Consider the following 15,681-nt stretch of genomic DNA (forward strand, 5'->3'; position numbering starts at 1 on the left):
TTTAAGGTGGGTATTAAAGCACATTGATTGGGTAGCACTGGTCTACAATTTTTGAGAAGTCGTCTGCTTCAGAGATAAAATGTGATATTTATTATGTATTTTGATGTGCTGAAGTCAAATGACAATTAAAACACTGGCTACTGTTTCTAAGATATTTAAGTTTTTAAATATTATGTTTATGTATATTGTGTAGATAGTAGAGTTTTAATCATAAATTGTAAACCTAGGTCTTCATGTGTTTGGTTGCTTTACATGAAGATATTTCACCTGTCCTGTTTATGTAACACTTTAAAAATCAGCAAAAGGGTTATATAAATTGATGAAACAAAAGGCAAAAAACTATTATGTACATAGTTTAGTCCTATTCAGTGTCTACTCAGCGCTTCTTGGCTTGTCTCTTGTATTCATTAAATGGAGCATCTCTTGTCACTGTCCAGCAATAGTCTGCAAGCATTGATGGGCCCCATTTGCCTTAATAGCCTGCCAGGAGATTCCACTGCTGTAGTCTGGAGCCCACCACCTCTGCCTTACTCTTGGGTAGTTCCAAATCCCTGACAAGGTCATTTAGTTCACCTTGTGTTATGAGGTGTGGTTCAGAGGAGGAGGATGGGAGAAAATGTGGGTCCTGTGACATTGATGGTTCAGGACCAGAAGTTTCATCCTCTTCCTCATCTGACTCAAGTGAGAGTGATTCTGGTGCATCAGGAACCAGCAGCCCTTCTCCGTGGGGTACTGGGTGTATAGCTGATGGAATGTTTGGATAATGCACAGTCCACTTTTTCTTCTTTAACGCACCTTTCCCAACTGGAGGCACCATGCAGAAGTAACAATTGCTGGTATGATCTGTTGGCTCTCTCCAAATCATTGGCACTGCAAAAGGCATAGATTTCCTTTTCCTGTTCAACCACTGGCCAAGTGTTACAGCCTATGTGTGGGGCCCACCTCTTGTCCTGATCTCCAATTTTGCAGCCAAAATAAAGGTGATAGGCTTTCTTAACCACAGTGGTTATACTGCGCTTTTGTGATGCAAAAGTCACTTCACCACAAACATAGCAGAAGTTATCTGCACTGTTCACACAAGTACGAGGCATCTCTGCTCACTTTGGCTAAACAGAAATGTGTCCCTTTGCAAAATCAAACACTGACAAATGAGCACGACACTGTATGATTTCTAGAGCTGATCTAGGGCAATTTGTTCAGCAGAGTGATGTAAGCTTCGTGATGATTGCATCATCCATGACTTCTAGGAATAACATGATGCAATTCATATCATGTATGATGCAATACCAGCTTCAGATTGCATCATTCTTTTTTTGCCTAAAAAGCAAGTACTGTCCAAACCCAGTCATAGATTTATTCATAGATCCAGTCAAAGATGTATTTTAGTCATTTCTGGTTTAAATTGAGATCCCTTCCCTATATAACTCACTTATCCTCCACCATTCCCAAGTCAAGGGTCGTATATACTGACCCAATAGCATATCTTGAAAACTAGAACCAATCAACAATTTTAAGCATCATTTTCGTTCTCAGTGACCCAGAATTAGTAAAGTTGGACTACATTTATTTCAGAAGCATTTTTGGCTGTAGAGCAGTGTAGTCTGGAGAATTTTATCCAACACTATTGCAGCTGTTCTATATATAAGTATATGACTTCATTCCCCATGACTGTCCAATACTGTCACTTTCCTGTAAACCAACTTACACACAGTGGTGTGACTATACTGTTCTTCACAGATGACTAAAATTCTCTATTGTGGCTTATTTACCTTGGGCTGAATCCCTCCATGTGAGAGGCACATACAGCTCTCCTTGTCTTCACTGGGAGTTGGGAGTAGGCATCTGTATCTGAGGGTAAGATTTCACCATATATTGTATAGATTTATAGTAACTTTGGGAGTGCTTGTAGATGCCAGTCAGGACAGGGAAATAGAGGGATCTAGAGAGATTAAAAATATGGACAGAAACCTAACAAAACAAAATCTTGGAAAAATGCAAGCAAATACATCTGGGCAAATAGAATCCAAAACCTGCATATTTAATAGTAAGGAGTAAGTTGGAAGGCAATATTGTTGAAAGACCTCCAGAGGAGGAGGTGGGCAGTAAGGTAAACAAGAATTTGCAATGGCTAATACAAAAAAATAAATATTATTAGGGCTATGAAATGATTAAAAATCATGTGATTAATCATACTGTTAAACAATAATAGAATACCATTTATTTAAATATTTTTGATTTCTACATTTTCAATTTCGACTATAGCAGAATACAAAGTGTACAGTGCTCACTTTATTTTATTACAAATATCTGATTGTACAAAACAAATAGTATTTTTCAATTCCCCGGTTACAAGTACTATAGTGCAACCTCTTTATCATGCAAGTTGACCTTACAAATGTCGAATTATGTACGAAAATGTAACTGCATTCAAAAATAAAACAATGTAAAACTATAGAGCAAGTGTCGGCAACCTTTCAGAATTGTTGTGCCAAGTTCATTGTAATTTAAGGTTTTGCATGCCAGTAATACATTTTAATGTTTGTAGAAGGTCTCTATGTCTATATAATATAAATAAACCATTATTTGTATTTAAAGTAAATAAGGTTTTTTAAAAGTTATGAAGCTTCATTTAAAATAAAATTAAAATGCAGATCTTATCAATTTAGTGTGATTTTTGTCTGGGGTTCCGTCTGCTGGCCCTGCTCAGCCCACTGCGGGTCTGATGTCCTGGCCACCGGCCCCACTCAGCCCGCTGCCAGCTGAGTGAATGGAACCCCAGACTGGAAGCAGGCTGAGTGGGGCTAGTGGCTGGAACCCCAGACAAGGATCTCAGGCCCTGCTCAGCCTGCTGCTGGTCTGGGCTGAGCAGGGCCAGCAGCCAGGACCCTGACTTCAGCCAGCTGAGGTTCCATCCACCAGCTCCTGCCAGCTGGGATCCTGGCTGCCGGCCACCCTCAGCCCACTACCAGCCTGGGGTTCTGCTCACCCAGCCTGGCAGCCAAAGCCCCAGACTGGCAGCGGACTGAGCCACTCAGCCTGCTGCTGGCCCCGTTCAGCCCGCCACCAGCTGAGTGAATGGAACCCCAGGCCAGCAGTAGGCTGAGCGGCTCAGCCTACCACCACTCTGGGGTTCCTGCCAGCCAGGGTCTCAGCTGCTGGCCTGCTCAGCCTGGGGTTCCCTGGTGATCCCCAGGCCAGGAGCAGGCACTGAGTGGGGTCAGTGGCTGGGACCCCAGCTGGCAATGGGGCAGCAGTCAGAACCTTAGAGCGGCAGTGGGCTGAGCTGCTCAGCTTGCCACTGCGTGCCATCAAAAATCGGCTTGCGTGCCACCTTTGGCATGTGTGCTGTAGGTTGCCAACCCCTGCTTTAGAGCTTACAAGTCCACTCAGTCCTATTTCTTGTTCAGCCAATTGCTCAGACAAACAAGTTTATTTACACTTGCAGGAGATAATGCTGTCTGATTCTTATTTATAATGTCACCTGAAAGTGAGAACAGGCATTTGCATGGCACTATTGTAGCCTGTGTTACGGATATTTACATGCCAGATGAGCTAGAGTCATGTCCCTTCATGCTTCAACCCCCATTCCAGAGGACGTGTGTCCATGCTTATGGGTTCTGCTCGATAACAATCCAAAGCAGTGCAGACTGATGCCTGTTCATTTTCATCATCTGAGTCAGATGACACCAGCAATTTTTTTTCTTTTTTTTTTTTTGGGTGGCTTGGGTTTTGTAGTTTCTGCATTGGAGTGTTGGTCTTTTAAGACTTCTGAAAGCATGCTCCACATGTCATCCCTCTCAGATTTTGGAAGACACTTCAGATTCTTAAACCTTGGGTCGAGTGCTGTAGCTATCTTTAGAAATCTCACAGCGATACCTTATTTGCGTTTAGTCAAATCTTCGGTGAAAGTGTTATTGAACAACATCTGCTGAGTCATCATCCAAGACTACTATAACACGAAATATATGGCAGAATGCAGGTAAAATAGAGCTGGAGACATACAATTCTCCCCCAAAGGGGTTCAGTCATAATTAAATTAACGCATTATTTATTTTTTTAGCAAGCATCATCAGCATGGAAACGCCCTCTGGAATGGTGGCTGGAGCATGAATGGGCATACAAATGTTTAGCATACCTGGCAATGCCGGCTACAAAAGTCCAATGTGAATGACAGTTCTCACTGTCTGGGTGACATTGTAAATAAGAAGTGGGAAGCATTATCTCCTATAATGTAAACAAACTTGTTTGTCTTAGCAATTGGCTGAACAAGAAGTAGGACTGAGTGGACTTGTAGGCTCTAAAGTTTTGCATTGTTTGAGTGCAGTTATGTAACAACTTACATTTGTAAGTTATGATTTCACAATAAAAAGACTGCACTACAGTACCTGTCTGAGGTGAATTGAAAAACTGTTTTTTGTTTAACATTTTTACAGTGCAAATGTTTTTAATCAAAAATAATATAAAGTGAGCAGCGTATACTTTGTATTCTGTGTAATTGAAATCAATATATTTGGATGGTTTTTCTACCTTTTCAAAAATATTTAAGTTTTTCAGTTGGTATTCTATTGTTTAACAATGTGATTAACAATGATTTTTTTGAGTTAATCGCATGAGTTAACTGTGATTAATCAACAGCCCTAATAATAATTATGAATAACAATAATAAATCCAATATAATTTCAGGGCTGCACGTGGAGAGGCATCAAGTGATGGAGCAGTGAGGCAGTAGTCTTCCTCTGTATGACTAACTACCTGGAATACTGAATTCAGTACTGGGAACCTTACTTCCAGAAAGATACTGAAAAACTGGATGGAATTCAGAGCAGATCGACTCAAATAGGAGGCTGAAGCCAAGGAACTGATTTATGAAGAAAGATTAGGATGGAGAAATATGCAGTCAAGCTAAGAGGACAAAAGTTCTGGATCAATTGTGTTCAAATATTTGGCTTATGCCTTAGTAAGAGCTGGAGCTGCAGCAATAGATTCATCATGGTTTGACTGCTCCTTACTACTGAAAATCCTGCCTGAAAATGGCAGACTGGAGAAATGTTATCCTGTCTCTATCAAGAGGGAAGAGCCAGTTCTCTTCCAGGTCAAACTTCTCCACAGTGCAACACAGGAACATGGGAGAAGTGAACATGAAGTATTTATCTACATTACAGGGATTAAGTTTTTGTATCATTCTCACTGGGCCAGGTTCCTCAAAGGAAGTTCTCCAAAGCTTTACATGCATCTGAAACAAGTGCATGGACTTCACTGGGGAAAAGAGAGAGATATTCAAAGATATTTTCTTTTTTCATGGAGGTGATATTAAATGCTTAGGGATCATTTGTCACACCTGGACTAAAAACAAGTGCATAGGGGAGAAGATGCTCAAATAAGGAAGTGTAAACTGTATCATTATCCCATCAATCAATATAAATTCTATAATGAACATTCATTTCTAGACAAATCATGCAGAGGCACTGCTTCCCTCCCCACCCCCCACGCAGTAGCATACACCTCACCAACCGCCACACATCCCAAAGCATAAGTATGGCCATACTGAGTCAGACCAATGGTCCATCTAACCCAGTATCCTGTCTTCCAACAGTGGCCAATGCCAGGTACTTCAGAGGGAATGAACAGAACAGGAAATCAAGTGATCCAATCCATGTCATCCACTCCCAACATCTGGCAACAGAGGCTAGGGACACTCAGAACATTGTATTACATCCCTGCCTATACTGGCTAATAGCCATTGCTGGACCTCGGGAACTTACCTGATGTGTTTTCATTATAGACATAGTATTAATCTGACATTAAAATGATGTCCATGTAATAAAGAAGTAATAGCTAAGTTATGTGAACAGTCCATTCTACAGGTACCCAAAATCCCCCAAGAAGAAATGACCCCACAGAAGCACTTATTTCTTGTTAAATATTTACAACCATAGCCTAGAGAGGAAAGGTCACAATGTCAAGTAGCAAGAACTCCTTCCACTGAACTTCTACTCTTGACTTTCTGATAAATTTGTGTTGTGATAAATGAAAGGGAGGTAGGGGTAAGTCCCTTTTATAGACACCTAGCCAGCCAGTTAGATGTTCTCTACTTGCTTTACCTGTAAAGAGTTACAAAGCCTTCCTGCATAGGTAAAAGAAAGGGAGTGGGCACCTGACCAAAAGAGCCAATGGGAAGGCTAGAACTTATTAACATCGGGGAAAAAACTTCCCCTATTTTCTGTCTGTCCTCCAGAGAGAGTGAGCAAAGCAGCAATGCTGTAAGAAGCTTTGAGCCAGGTATGAAAAATCATCAGATCATACCTAGAAACTACTTGTTTGAAACCCCAAATATGTAAGTAGATCAGGAAATGTCTAGGAAGACACTATTAAGTTTATTTCTTTTTATTTCTTTATGGCTTGTGGACTCCTCTATGCTAAACCTAAATGCTTTTGTTTTGCTTGTAACCTTTAAGCTGGACTGCAAGAAGGTCATTTTTGATGGTGAATTTTTGTAAGTGGGTTTCTAAAATCTAGCAATAGCCTGAGTTTTCAAATGTATTTATTTTTGTTTTTAATAAAATTTACCTTTTTTAAGAATAGGATTGGGTTTTGTGTCCTAAGAGGTTTGTGCACATGTTGTTTAATTAGCTGGTGGCAACAGCTGATTTCCTTTGTTTTCTTTCTCAGCTCTTCCCCTTGGGGGGCAGGGGCATGAAAGGGCTTGAGGGTATCTCACAGGAAGGAATTCCCAAGTGCACCTTCCTAGGTTCTCAAAGGGGTTTTTGCACTTGAGGAGTGGCAGCATCTACCCATCCAAGGTCAGAGAGGAAAAAAAACTTTGGGAGTTTAATACCAGCCTGGAGTGGCCAGTATTAATTTTTAGAATCCTTGCGGGCCCCCTACCTTCTGCACTCAAAGTGCTAGAGTGAGGAATCAGCCTTGACATGTCATGCAGCATTCTTTACACTCATGTATTAAATATATAATAAAAGAACTAAAACTATACTGTTCATTATAGTGAAGTCTTGTTACAACTCTCCCAGTACAAAATACTTACGAATAATTCCACAAGCAGTTAATGTTAACCCACTTCAGCCCAGCCCACTGCTTTCTCTTCTAGCTATCTGAACCTTCCCTATCCCTGTATAACCCACCCATGCCACCCCATTCGAACCCATCCCATCTTATCCCTATATAACCCTTTCTAACAAAAACCATCCTCTTGTATAGCAACCCACCTATCTCCATATAACATATCCCAACCCATTGTTTCCCAACCCAAGCATGTGTAAGCCATTCTAACACACATCATTCCATTCCAACCCAGCCTATATCTATGTAACCCATTCCAATCCATCCCATTCTAACCCCTTGTATCCCAACCCAGCCAATTCCAGCCCTCTCTATCCCAACCCAGCTGTGCGTAACCCATTCTAACACAACCCATCCTTCCAGCCCTCTAACTCAACACACCTCCATCTTCCAGTAACCCATCTCTTCACATTGCAGGCCATCAGTCCTAAGGCAGCCCACCCCCCACAGATCATTGTAACCCAGCATGGCCCATTGCAGTCTCACTCATGCCACCCCACCTTTTCCAATCCATCCCACCCCAGGGTAACCCAGTCTCGCCCACACCTGGCTTCCCGACCCTTCCCACCCCAGGTTAACCCAGTCTCACCCTTGCCAGGCTTCCTGACCCATCCCACCCCAGGGTAACCCAGTCTCACCCTTGCCAGGCTTCCCGACCCATCCCACCCCAGGTTAACCCAGTCTCACCCTTGCCAGGCTTCCCGACCCATCCCACCCCAGGTTAACCCAGTCTCACCCTTGCCAGGCTTCCCGACCCATCCCACCCCAGGTTAACCCAGTCTCACCCTTGCTAGGCTTCCTGACTCCAGGGTAACCTAGTCTCACCCACACCTGGCTTCCTGACCCCTCCCATTCGGGTGCAGCCTGGCCCAGGGTAACCCAGCCTGTCTCACATCTCACCCAGTGGCTCCCCCAACCCGGCCTCTCCTCTGGGGCAGGGCTGGGGCAGCCGGGCGGGACTGAGGCGGGCCCAGCCCTGCTCGCTGACTGGGGAGGAAGAGCTGGTCGGGGACGGAGCAGCCAGTCCCAGAACTGGGCGGGGAGGCGGCAGCCTGGTGAGCCCAGGCGGTATAAAGCCCGGGCCGGCTCGCGGGGTGGGGCGCAGAGCTGGGAGCACTGGCCGGGGGAACATGGGTAACAGGGTCACCCGCGGGGACTTCGAGTGGGTTTACACGGAGCAGCCCCACACGCAGCGGCGGCGGGAGATCCTAGGTAGGCGCCCGCCGCGGGCAGGGGGGAGCGGCCGCGGGTGGGGCGCGGGCAGGTACCTGCCTTCCCAGCTGCCGGCGCAGTGAGACGGCGACGAGCGGCTCTGCCCTTTGCCTGTTGGAATCCCGCTCCGGTGCCTGGCACTCCCAGAGCTGAGCCGCATCGCCCCGCTTTGCCTCCCGGGTCCCGTCGCCCATTCCCGCAGACAGCGCTCCCTCGCCGACACCTGCGTCCCCCGCGCGGGGAGCCGCTGCAGCTCCTAGGGGGCGGCTCTGCCCTGCCGCTTCGCGGGACGCTGCTATCGTGGGAGCTTGTCTGCCTCTGTGGCTCTGAATCCCTGTGGGTGAAAATCTTCCCTTGCCCTGTTTGTTAAACTGCTGTTTCCTCTTCTCGCTCTCTGTCCCCTTCCCCGCACAAACCCTGGGAGATTCATTCAGGAGCGGGCAATCATCAGCAAACTGCTCTGGCTTAGCGCCTGCAGGGTTCAACTGGTCAGCTGTGGCCTGTTCTGCAGGAGAATTCCTACTCCAGCCTGCGAACTCTTATTACTGGAGCCTCCTGTCCTGTTTGCAAAGGAGGCACTGGCTTATTGGTATATCAGGTTTTCCAATAGCTAAGTTACTTTAGACTGGAACTGATCCACCTTCCCTTTTGGCTGAACAGCAGCAGCTTGGGCAATGATTGTACAGAATTGTAACACAAATGTCAAGAGCCAGGAACTGAGTTGGGGCAAGTAGAGACAAGACATGTTCAGTGAGCACCTGATCACTAAGAATGGCTATACTGGGTCAGACCAAAGCCCATCTACAGGGCCAAAAAGCGCCCCTCCAATTTTTTTTTAAATGGTTGAGCAGCCGCTGCTGCTGGGACAGAGAGGGAGTCTGGGCTGCCGGCTGCAGGGTCCCCCGGGTCAGGGCGCCGCCCCGGCAGCCCAGGGGCAGGGGTCCCCCGGGTCAGGGCGCCGCCCCGGCAGCCCAGGGGCAGGGGTCCCCCGGGTCAGGGCGCCGCCCCGGCAGCCCAGGGGCAGGGGTCCCCCAGGTCAGGGCGCCGCCCCGGCAGCCCAGGGGCAGGGGTCCCCCGGCTCAGGGCGCCGCCCCGGCAGCCCAGGGGCAGGGGTCCCCCGGCTCAGGGCGCTGCCCCGGCAGCCCAGGGACAGGGGTCCCCCAGGTCAGGGCGCCGCCCCGGCAGCTCAGGGGCAGGGGTCCCCTGGCCCAGGGAAACCCCGGGCTGCCGTGGAGGCGCACTGACCCTGGGTCAGGGCGCCGCTGCAGCAGCCGGCAGTTCAGGGTGTCCGGAGGGGGAGGCAGGCAGCTCCCGTGGAGCTGCCGCAGTCGTGCCTGCGTATGGTCGGCTGCTCGCGTGGCTCCGGTGGACCTCCCGCAGGCACCACTGCGGCAGCTCCACCGGGACCGTGGGACCAGCGTGCGGGGCGGCGAAATTGCCGTCCGCCTAGGGCGCTCAAAACCCTAGCACCGGTCCTGGCCATCTAGCCCAGTATCTGTATACTGAGAGTGGCCAATGTCAGGTGCCCCAGAGGGAGTGAACCTAACAAGCAATGATCAAGTGATCTCTCTCCTGCCATCCATCTCCACCCTCTGACAAACAGAGGCTAGGGATGCCATTTCTTACCCATCCTGGCTAATAGTCATTAATGGACTTAAGTTCCATTAATGTATCTAGTTCTCTTTTAAACCCTGTTATAGTCCTAGCCTTCACATCCTCCCCAGCAAGGAGTTCCACAGGTTGGCTGTGTGAAGAACTTCCTTTTATTTGTTTTAAACCTCTGCCCATTAATTTCATTTGGTGGCCCCTAGTTTTTATATTATGGGAACAAGTAAATAACTTTTCCTTATTCACTTTCTCCACACCACTCACGATTTTATATACCTCTATCATATCCCCCCTTTAGTCTCCTCTTTTCCAAGCTGAAAAGCCCTACCCTTTTTAATGTCTTCTCATATGGGACCCGTCCCAAACCCCTAATCATTTTAGTTGCACTTCTCTGAACTTTTTCTAATGCCATTCAGGACTGGCTCCTCCTTTTTTGCTGCCCCAAGCGGTGAGGGGGAGGTGAGGGGAAAGATAAAGCTGTGATCGGTGGCATTTGGCAGCAGCTCTACCATGCCAATTCATTCTTCAGTGGCAATTCAGCAGCAGGTCCCTCAGTCCCTCTCAGAGGGAAGGACCAGCCGCTGAAGACCTGGACGTGCTGCCCCTTTCCATTGGCTGCCCCAAGCACCTGCCTCCTGCACTGGTGCCTGGAGCCACTCCTGATACCAATTTATCTTTTTTGAGATGGAGACCACAGGTACTGCAGGGCAGAGCTGGGTACAACTTTTCTGATGGTGTGTAAGAATGGCTTGCCAGGTCACAGTCTGACAGGTTGGGGCAGAGAGGCCAGCAATTCATAGGACCCATGTCCTATGACTCACAACATGCCTTGGTTATTGTAAATGTTTACTCTTTAACCCATGCCAAGGATTGGCTCACCAGAAATATAATACTTCAAAAACATTCAAATCTAGGTAGTAAAATGAGGTCCTTGGGACACTTCCTCAAAAGTAGACTCATAGACTTTAAGGTCAGAAGGCACCATCATGATCATCTAGGTCAATATTTCTCAAATGCGGCCACCAGGGGCTTTTTGTGCGGTCACAGCCTTGTGGGTGGTGCTGGGATGGGACTGGGGTGGGGGGAAGCAACAGCCCCTTCCCCAGGCCCACCAGTAAGAGCTGGTCCCTGTCCCCTTCTGGAGCCACAAACACTGTGTAAGAGCAGATGACTAGTGGGAATTCACCACCTTTCTGGGGGCAGTGGGACTCTGGCTTCATCCATGTGGAGGTGGACTCCTTTCCCTAACCACAGGGTTTCATGCTCTGGCCCCAGGTTCACCCACCACCACAGCCTTGGCCTCTGTTTCCTCCAATACTACCCCTCACACCTCCCTCTTAATTTTTCCCCCAACTTGCCGAAGCTGAGTAAGTCTGCTGTGAAAAATAATACTAACAAATATCACTTTTCACAGGAACAAACTTACTAGCTAGCAAGTCTAAAAACAACCAAAAAAGCAAAACATGCAAAGCACCTTGTTTGTGTTTCTACTCTGTTTAGGTCCAGTAAAGAATAGACAACTGTCAATTATTGTTTGCAAAACAATAATTTTTACATAAATTACAATGATTTAGACATGTATATATGCACATTTATGTTTTTCCAAAGTTAATTAAGTATTTTAGGAAAAATTGTCAGAGTTGCCACCACCAAGAGTTGGTGGCCATGCTATGAGACCACCAAAAAATTTCTTGTGAGAACCCCTGATCTAGTTTGATCTCCTGCACACTGCAAGCCACAGAAGCTCACCCTCCCAAGACAGCCCCTCTTCTCTGTCTCTCTCCCTTCGTTCCCCACTCCTGCCCAAGCTAGACACCTGTAATCCTAGGACAGTGGGGGGGGGGGTTGTTTTTTTGAGAGTAAAATTCTTATGTGAATGAGGAAAGAGCCTGGCCATTCCATTTATCAAACAGGCATTGAGTAGATTGACTGGGATTCCTAAATAAGATAAATCTATTGAGTATATTGGTAGACAGCACATAAGAAAATGTGTTCTGGTGTGTGTTTTCAGGGCTGTAGGCCAAGCCACAAAAATCACTATGCTTTCCACTCATGTTTCACAAGGTATATTTCTGATTTGTCCAACATGATGGCCACATCAAGGCTGCAATATAGGAATGTGTTTGTTATAGGGGCTACCTCCAGAAAAACACTCATCAGCTGCAATTGTTATAGGAGGCAGCTGTTGCTAATCTAAGTACTCATGATATTCTCTCTTCCTGTGAAATAGGGCACAGCTCTTAAATTACTTGTAAAAGAGGCAGATTTGTTTTAGGGTTAAGACAGTAGAGTGGGACTCAGGAACTGAACCCAGAACTCCTGGCTCAGCCAGCCTTCCTGTAGGACTTCAGACAATTCAGTTAATCTTGCTGTGTCTTAGTTCCCTATCTTTAAAACAGGGTAATGCGTCTCTCTCCTGCCTTTCATCTGTCCTGGCTAGTTAGTAAGCTCTTCAGGGCGAAGACTCTTTAAGCACTGTACAAACACATAGCTCAGTGAGACCCTCATCTTGGGAGGGGGAGGGCATCTAGGCACTACCTTGAACCAGCTGTTACTGTAACACAGGAAGCTTGTGGTCAGGGCCAGTTCTAGAGGTGGGCAAGCAGAATGGTTGCTCTGAATAGTTTCCAGTGGGTGCTCAGTTGCTGTGCCATTTAGCTTTTTTTGCTCTGCTCTAAATGGCTGGCTTTTTGGGGACTCCATTCTGATTGGCCAGCAGTGGTTTTCTTTACTTAGGCCGGTGATGGGGAACCTCTGGCCTGCGGCAAGTCTCCACGCTGTGGATTGGAAGCCCTGAGCCTCAGTGCCCGCCTGCAGGGCTGGAGCCATGAGTGCTGGCTCGCTCCACCAGGCTGTTAAAAGTTTGGGCATGTCCCTGTGGCCCCTAGGCACAGAGGTGATCAGGGAAGCTCCATGTTCTGCACCCATAGCTCCCGTTGGTCCGGAACCGTGGCCAATGGGAGCTGCGGGGGTGGTGCCTGTGGTCACGGGCACCAGGCAGAGCCCTTTGGCCTCTCCTCCTAAGGGCTGGGGGGACATGGCAGCTGCATCTGGGAGCAGCGCAGAGCCAGGGCAGGCAGGGAGCCTGCCTTAGCCATGCTGCTTACTGGGAGCCACTTGAGGTAAGCACTGCCTGGCCAGAGCCCACACCCTGAACCCGATGTCCTAGGCTGGAACCCCTTCCTGCACCTAACTCCTTCCCAGACCCTGTACCCCTATCCCTGAGCCCTGTCCTGAAGCCTGCACCCCAAACCACCTTCTGCACCCCAACTCCTGGCCCCATCCTCAAGGTGCCTCTGGCACCCCAAACCCCTCATACCCAGTCCTACCTCAGAGCCCACATCCCCAGCTGGAGCCCACAACCCAATCTCCAGCCTGGAGCCCCCTCCTGCACCCTGAACATCTCATTTCTAGCCCCACTCCAGAGCCTAGGGGAAGCCCTGAGCTTCTGCGAGGCTGTATATGGCCCATGATTTTTTTCTGTGGGTCAGTTGCCCCTGATAGGAAGAAAGGTTCCCCACTGCTGGCTTAGCCAATGGGGTGGAGAGGGAGATGTGGGAGGGTGGGCAAAAACTATGTCCATCCTTGCCAGCAAAATGGCTAGGCCAAAGCTGCAAGTTGATCCCCACTCTCTGGAGTCCTTGTCCAGTGCCTTATTCATCCTTCTGGGGAACAGCTTAATAAATAGAAAAAATGCGAATTGTTCTGATGGGTTTTCTTTCTCAAGAGTGAGACACTTGTTGGAGCACCTAGGGCTGTGAGTCACCTTATTGCTGCCTGCCTTTAGCATAAGGGAGTCTTACATGTGCTAGCCCCCTTGATGCAAGCAGCCTGATGGCCACTCAAGTACTCTCCTCTGGGCTTTACCAGCCCTACTCATTGACAATAGCTGCACCCTCGCCTCTGAGTCACTTCAAAGTATCCTCTTGTGACATCCATTCCCAGATCACTGTATTCTCACAGAAATCCTAGATCTCTGGTTCCCAACAGAACAGTGCACACTGGGCTTAGCAGTTTTACCTCTGACTACTCTGACATCTGTTTGAGTATAGAAAAACAAAATAATTTGGAGAATTGAGATTGAAACTGAAACAAGTGTGAGTGATGGAAAAAAATGGTTACATAAAAAGCAAAATGTGAACACATAGGAAGAGTAATATTAATATCTAATAGAGTAGATTCCCATCCCCAACGTTTAGTCTTTTGCAGTGTTTCCTGGTCCCAAGGAGCCAGGACACAGTCTTTCATGAAGCACCCTAATTCATCAAGGTACCTCCTCAGTGAATGGATGCCCAATGTCTTTCTATACTCTGAGATACACTGAATCAGTCTTTTGCCTTTATCCACAGACAGAGCCGTCCTCTCACTGTCATATTCCTTGTCACCAGTGGTTTTGATGCATATAGTTTCTTTGGTTTTTCATTGACTTTTTTTCTGGATTGATGCAAAGGTGGACAATTGAGCAATACACTACATAATTGGCTAGCCCAGGAGGGATGACCACTTCCTCCTGCTTGAATGGGTTATTACTGAGACACATGATTCCCTGGTTGCTCATTTTTTCACTCCAAGGCCATAATTTTCAACATAGTTGCATTATTCTTTGTACACACATCTCACAATGACTGAGTATTGATAAGTTACTAGCTTTCAGTAGAGACTTCATATGCTACCCTTTATGGAGAAACACCAAGGAAGCAATGTGTTACATGTATGAGTTTGTCAGGTCTCAGAGAGGAGTTGCTTGTAAAGAACAATGTGAACCCTTTGCTAGTTGGCACCCTGGGTCACAGTTGGCCATTACCTGGGAATAGAACTAAGTGAATTTTTTCATTTGAAACTCTTCTGATGAAACGTTCTCTCCTGAAATGAAAATTTTAACAGAAAATTTAGTGTTTTTTAAATGTTTCTTTTGTCTTTGAATTTGGTTGAAAAATTGGAAGTTGTTTTGGTCCCCTCTTTCCCCCACTCCCATTTCCATTTCTCTCCCTTTCTTTTTCCATTTTGTCACTGAAGAAGGATGTTTGGGAGATGGTGATTAGAAAAATAAAAAAAAAATTAGGCTTCAAAGCATGTTCACTATTTACTGGCTCACAAGACAAGATGGTCAGAAATGTTCACCCTCCACAGTTGGTACTAACTACCCATTGCTCAGAAAGTGAGTTTCAAGATTTTGATTATACAATATAGGTTTTGTCTACCTGATGGATAGACTGTCACTCTATCTTATGTCACAGTAGCAGAGTTCAACAGGACTGGAACTGCTGCCTATCCGATGGTGTAACTCTTCATACCTGAACACGGGCAAAGGAGGAACAGGACTTGCTCCCTTAGCCTTTTTGTGCCCTTTGCCCCCCCATCTCTTTGAATTTGATTGCTCTTTTTCTCCAATTTTTCTTCATCTTATTATTTTTTTCCTTTTTTCCTCAGCCTCCTGAGGTTCTGTTTCTACCCATTATTCTCCCCCTGTCCTGTTGTCTTTCTCACTTTCCCACTCCTCCTTATGGTTATCCCATTATTTGAGAGCTGACAAAGTATCTGGTACTGTGTCCCATACAGACTAGCAATGTTCTCCCCCTGCCTTGTAGTGTTAAGGGTAGGGGAAGCCCTTGCTGACTCCTTCTACTTGCTTCCTAGTTAATTATTAACCTTTATACTCTGCATAGCATAAAACAGATAATTTATAGAGCAGAGAGAGGGCACAATTAGCCAGTGGTCATGCAGGGCTTAATACAGGTCAATACTCTACTGTCCTTGATCAGACATGGGCTAGATGGTATGGTGCAG

General features: G+C 46.7%; 1 protein-coding gene across 1 annotated transcript in view; it reads left to right on the forward strand.

The window, feature by feature from the left end:
• Positions 1–8,190: 8,190 nt before the first annotated feature.
• DEGS2 (delta 4-desaturase, sphingolipid 2) overlaps positions 8,191–15,681 on the forward strand; it is a 30,073-nt gene continuing 22,582 nt past the window's right edge. The window contains exon 1 of the mRNA XM_030558774.1: positions 8,191–8,286. Coding sequence (XP_030414634.1) covers positions 8,205–8,286 — 82 coding nt within the window. The 5' untranslated portion in view covers positions 8,191–8,204. The remainder of the gene's footprint in view (positions 8,287–15,681) is intronic.

The sequence above is a fragment of the Gopherus evgoodei genome, chromosome 4, assembly GCF_007399415.2.
Source record: "Gopherus evgoodei ecotype Sinaloan lineage chromosome 4, rGopEvg1_v1.p, whole genome shotgun sequence".
In the NCBI taxonomy this organism is placed as follows: domain Eukaryota; kingdom Metazoa; phylum Chordata; order Testudines; family Testudinidae; genus Gopherus; species Gopherus evgoodei.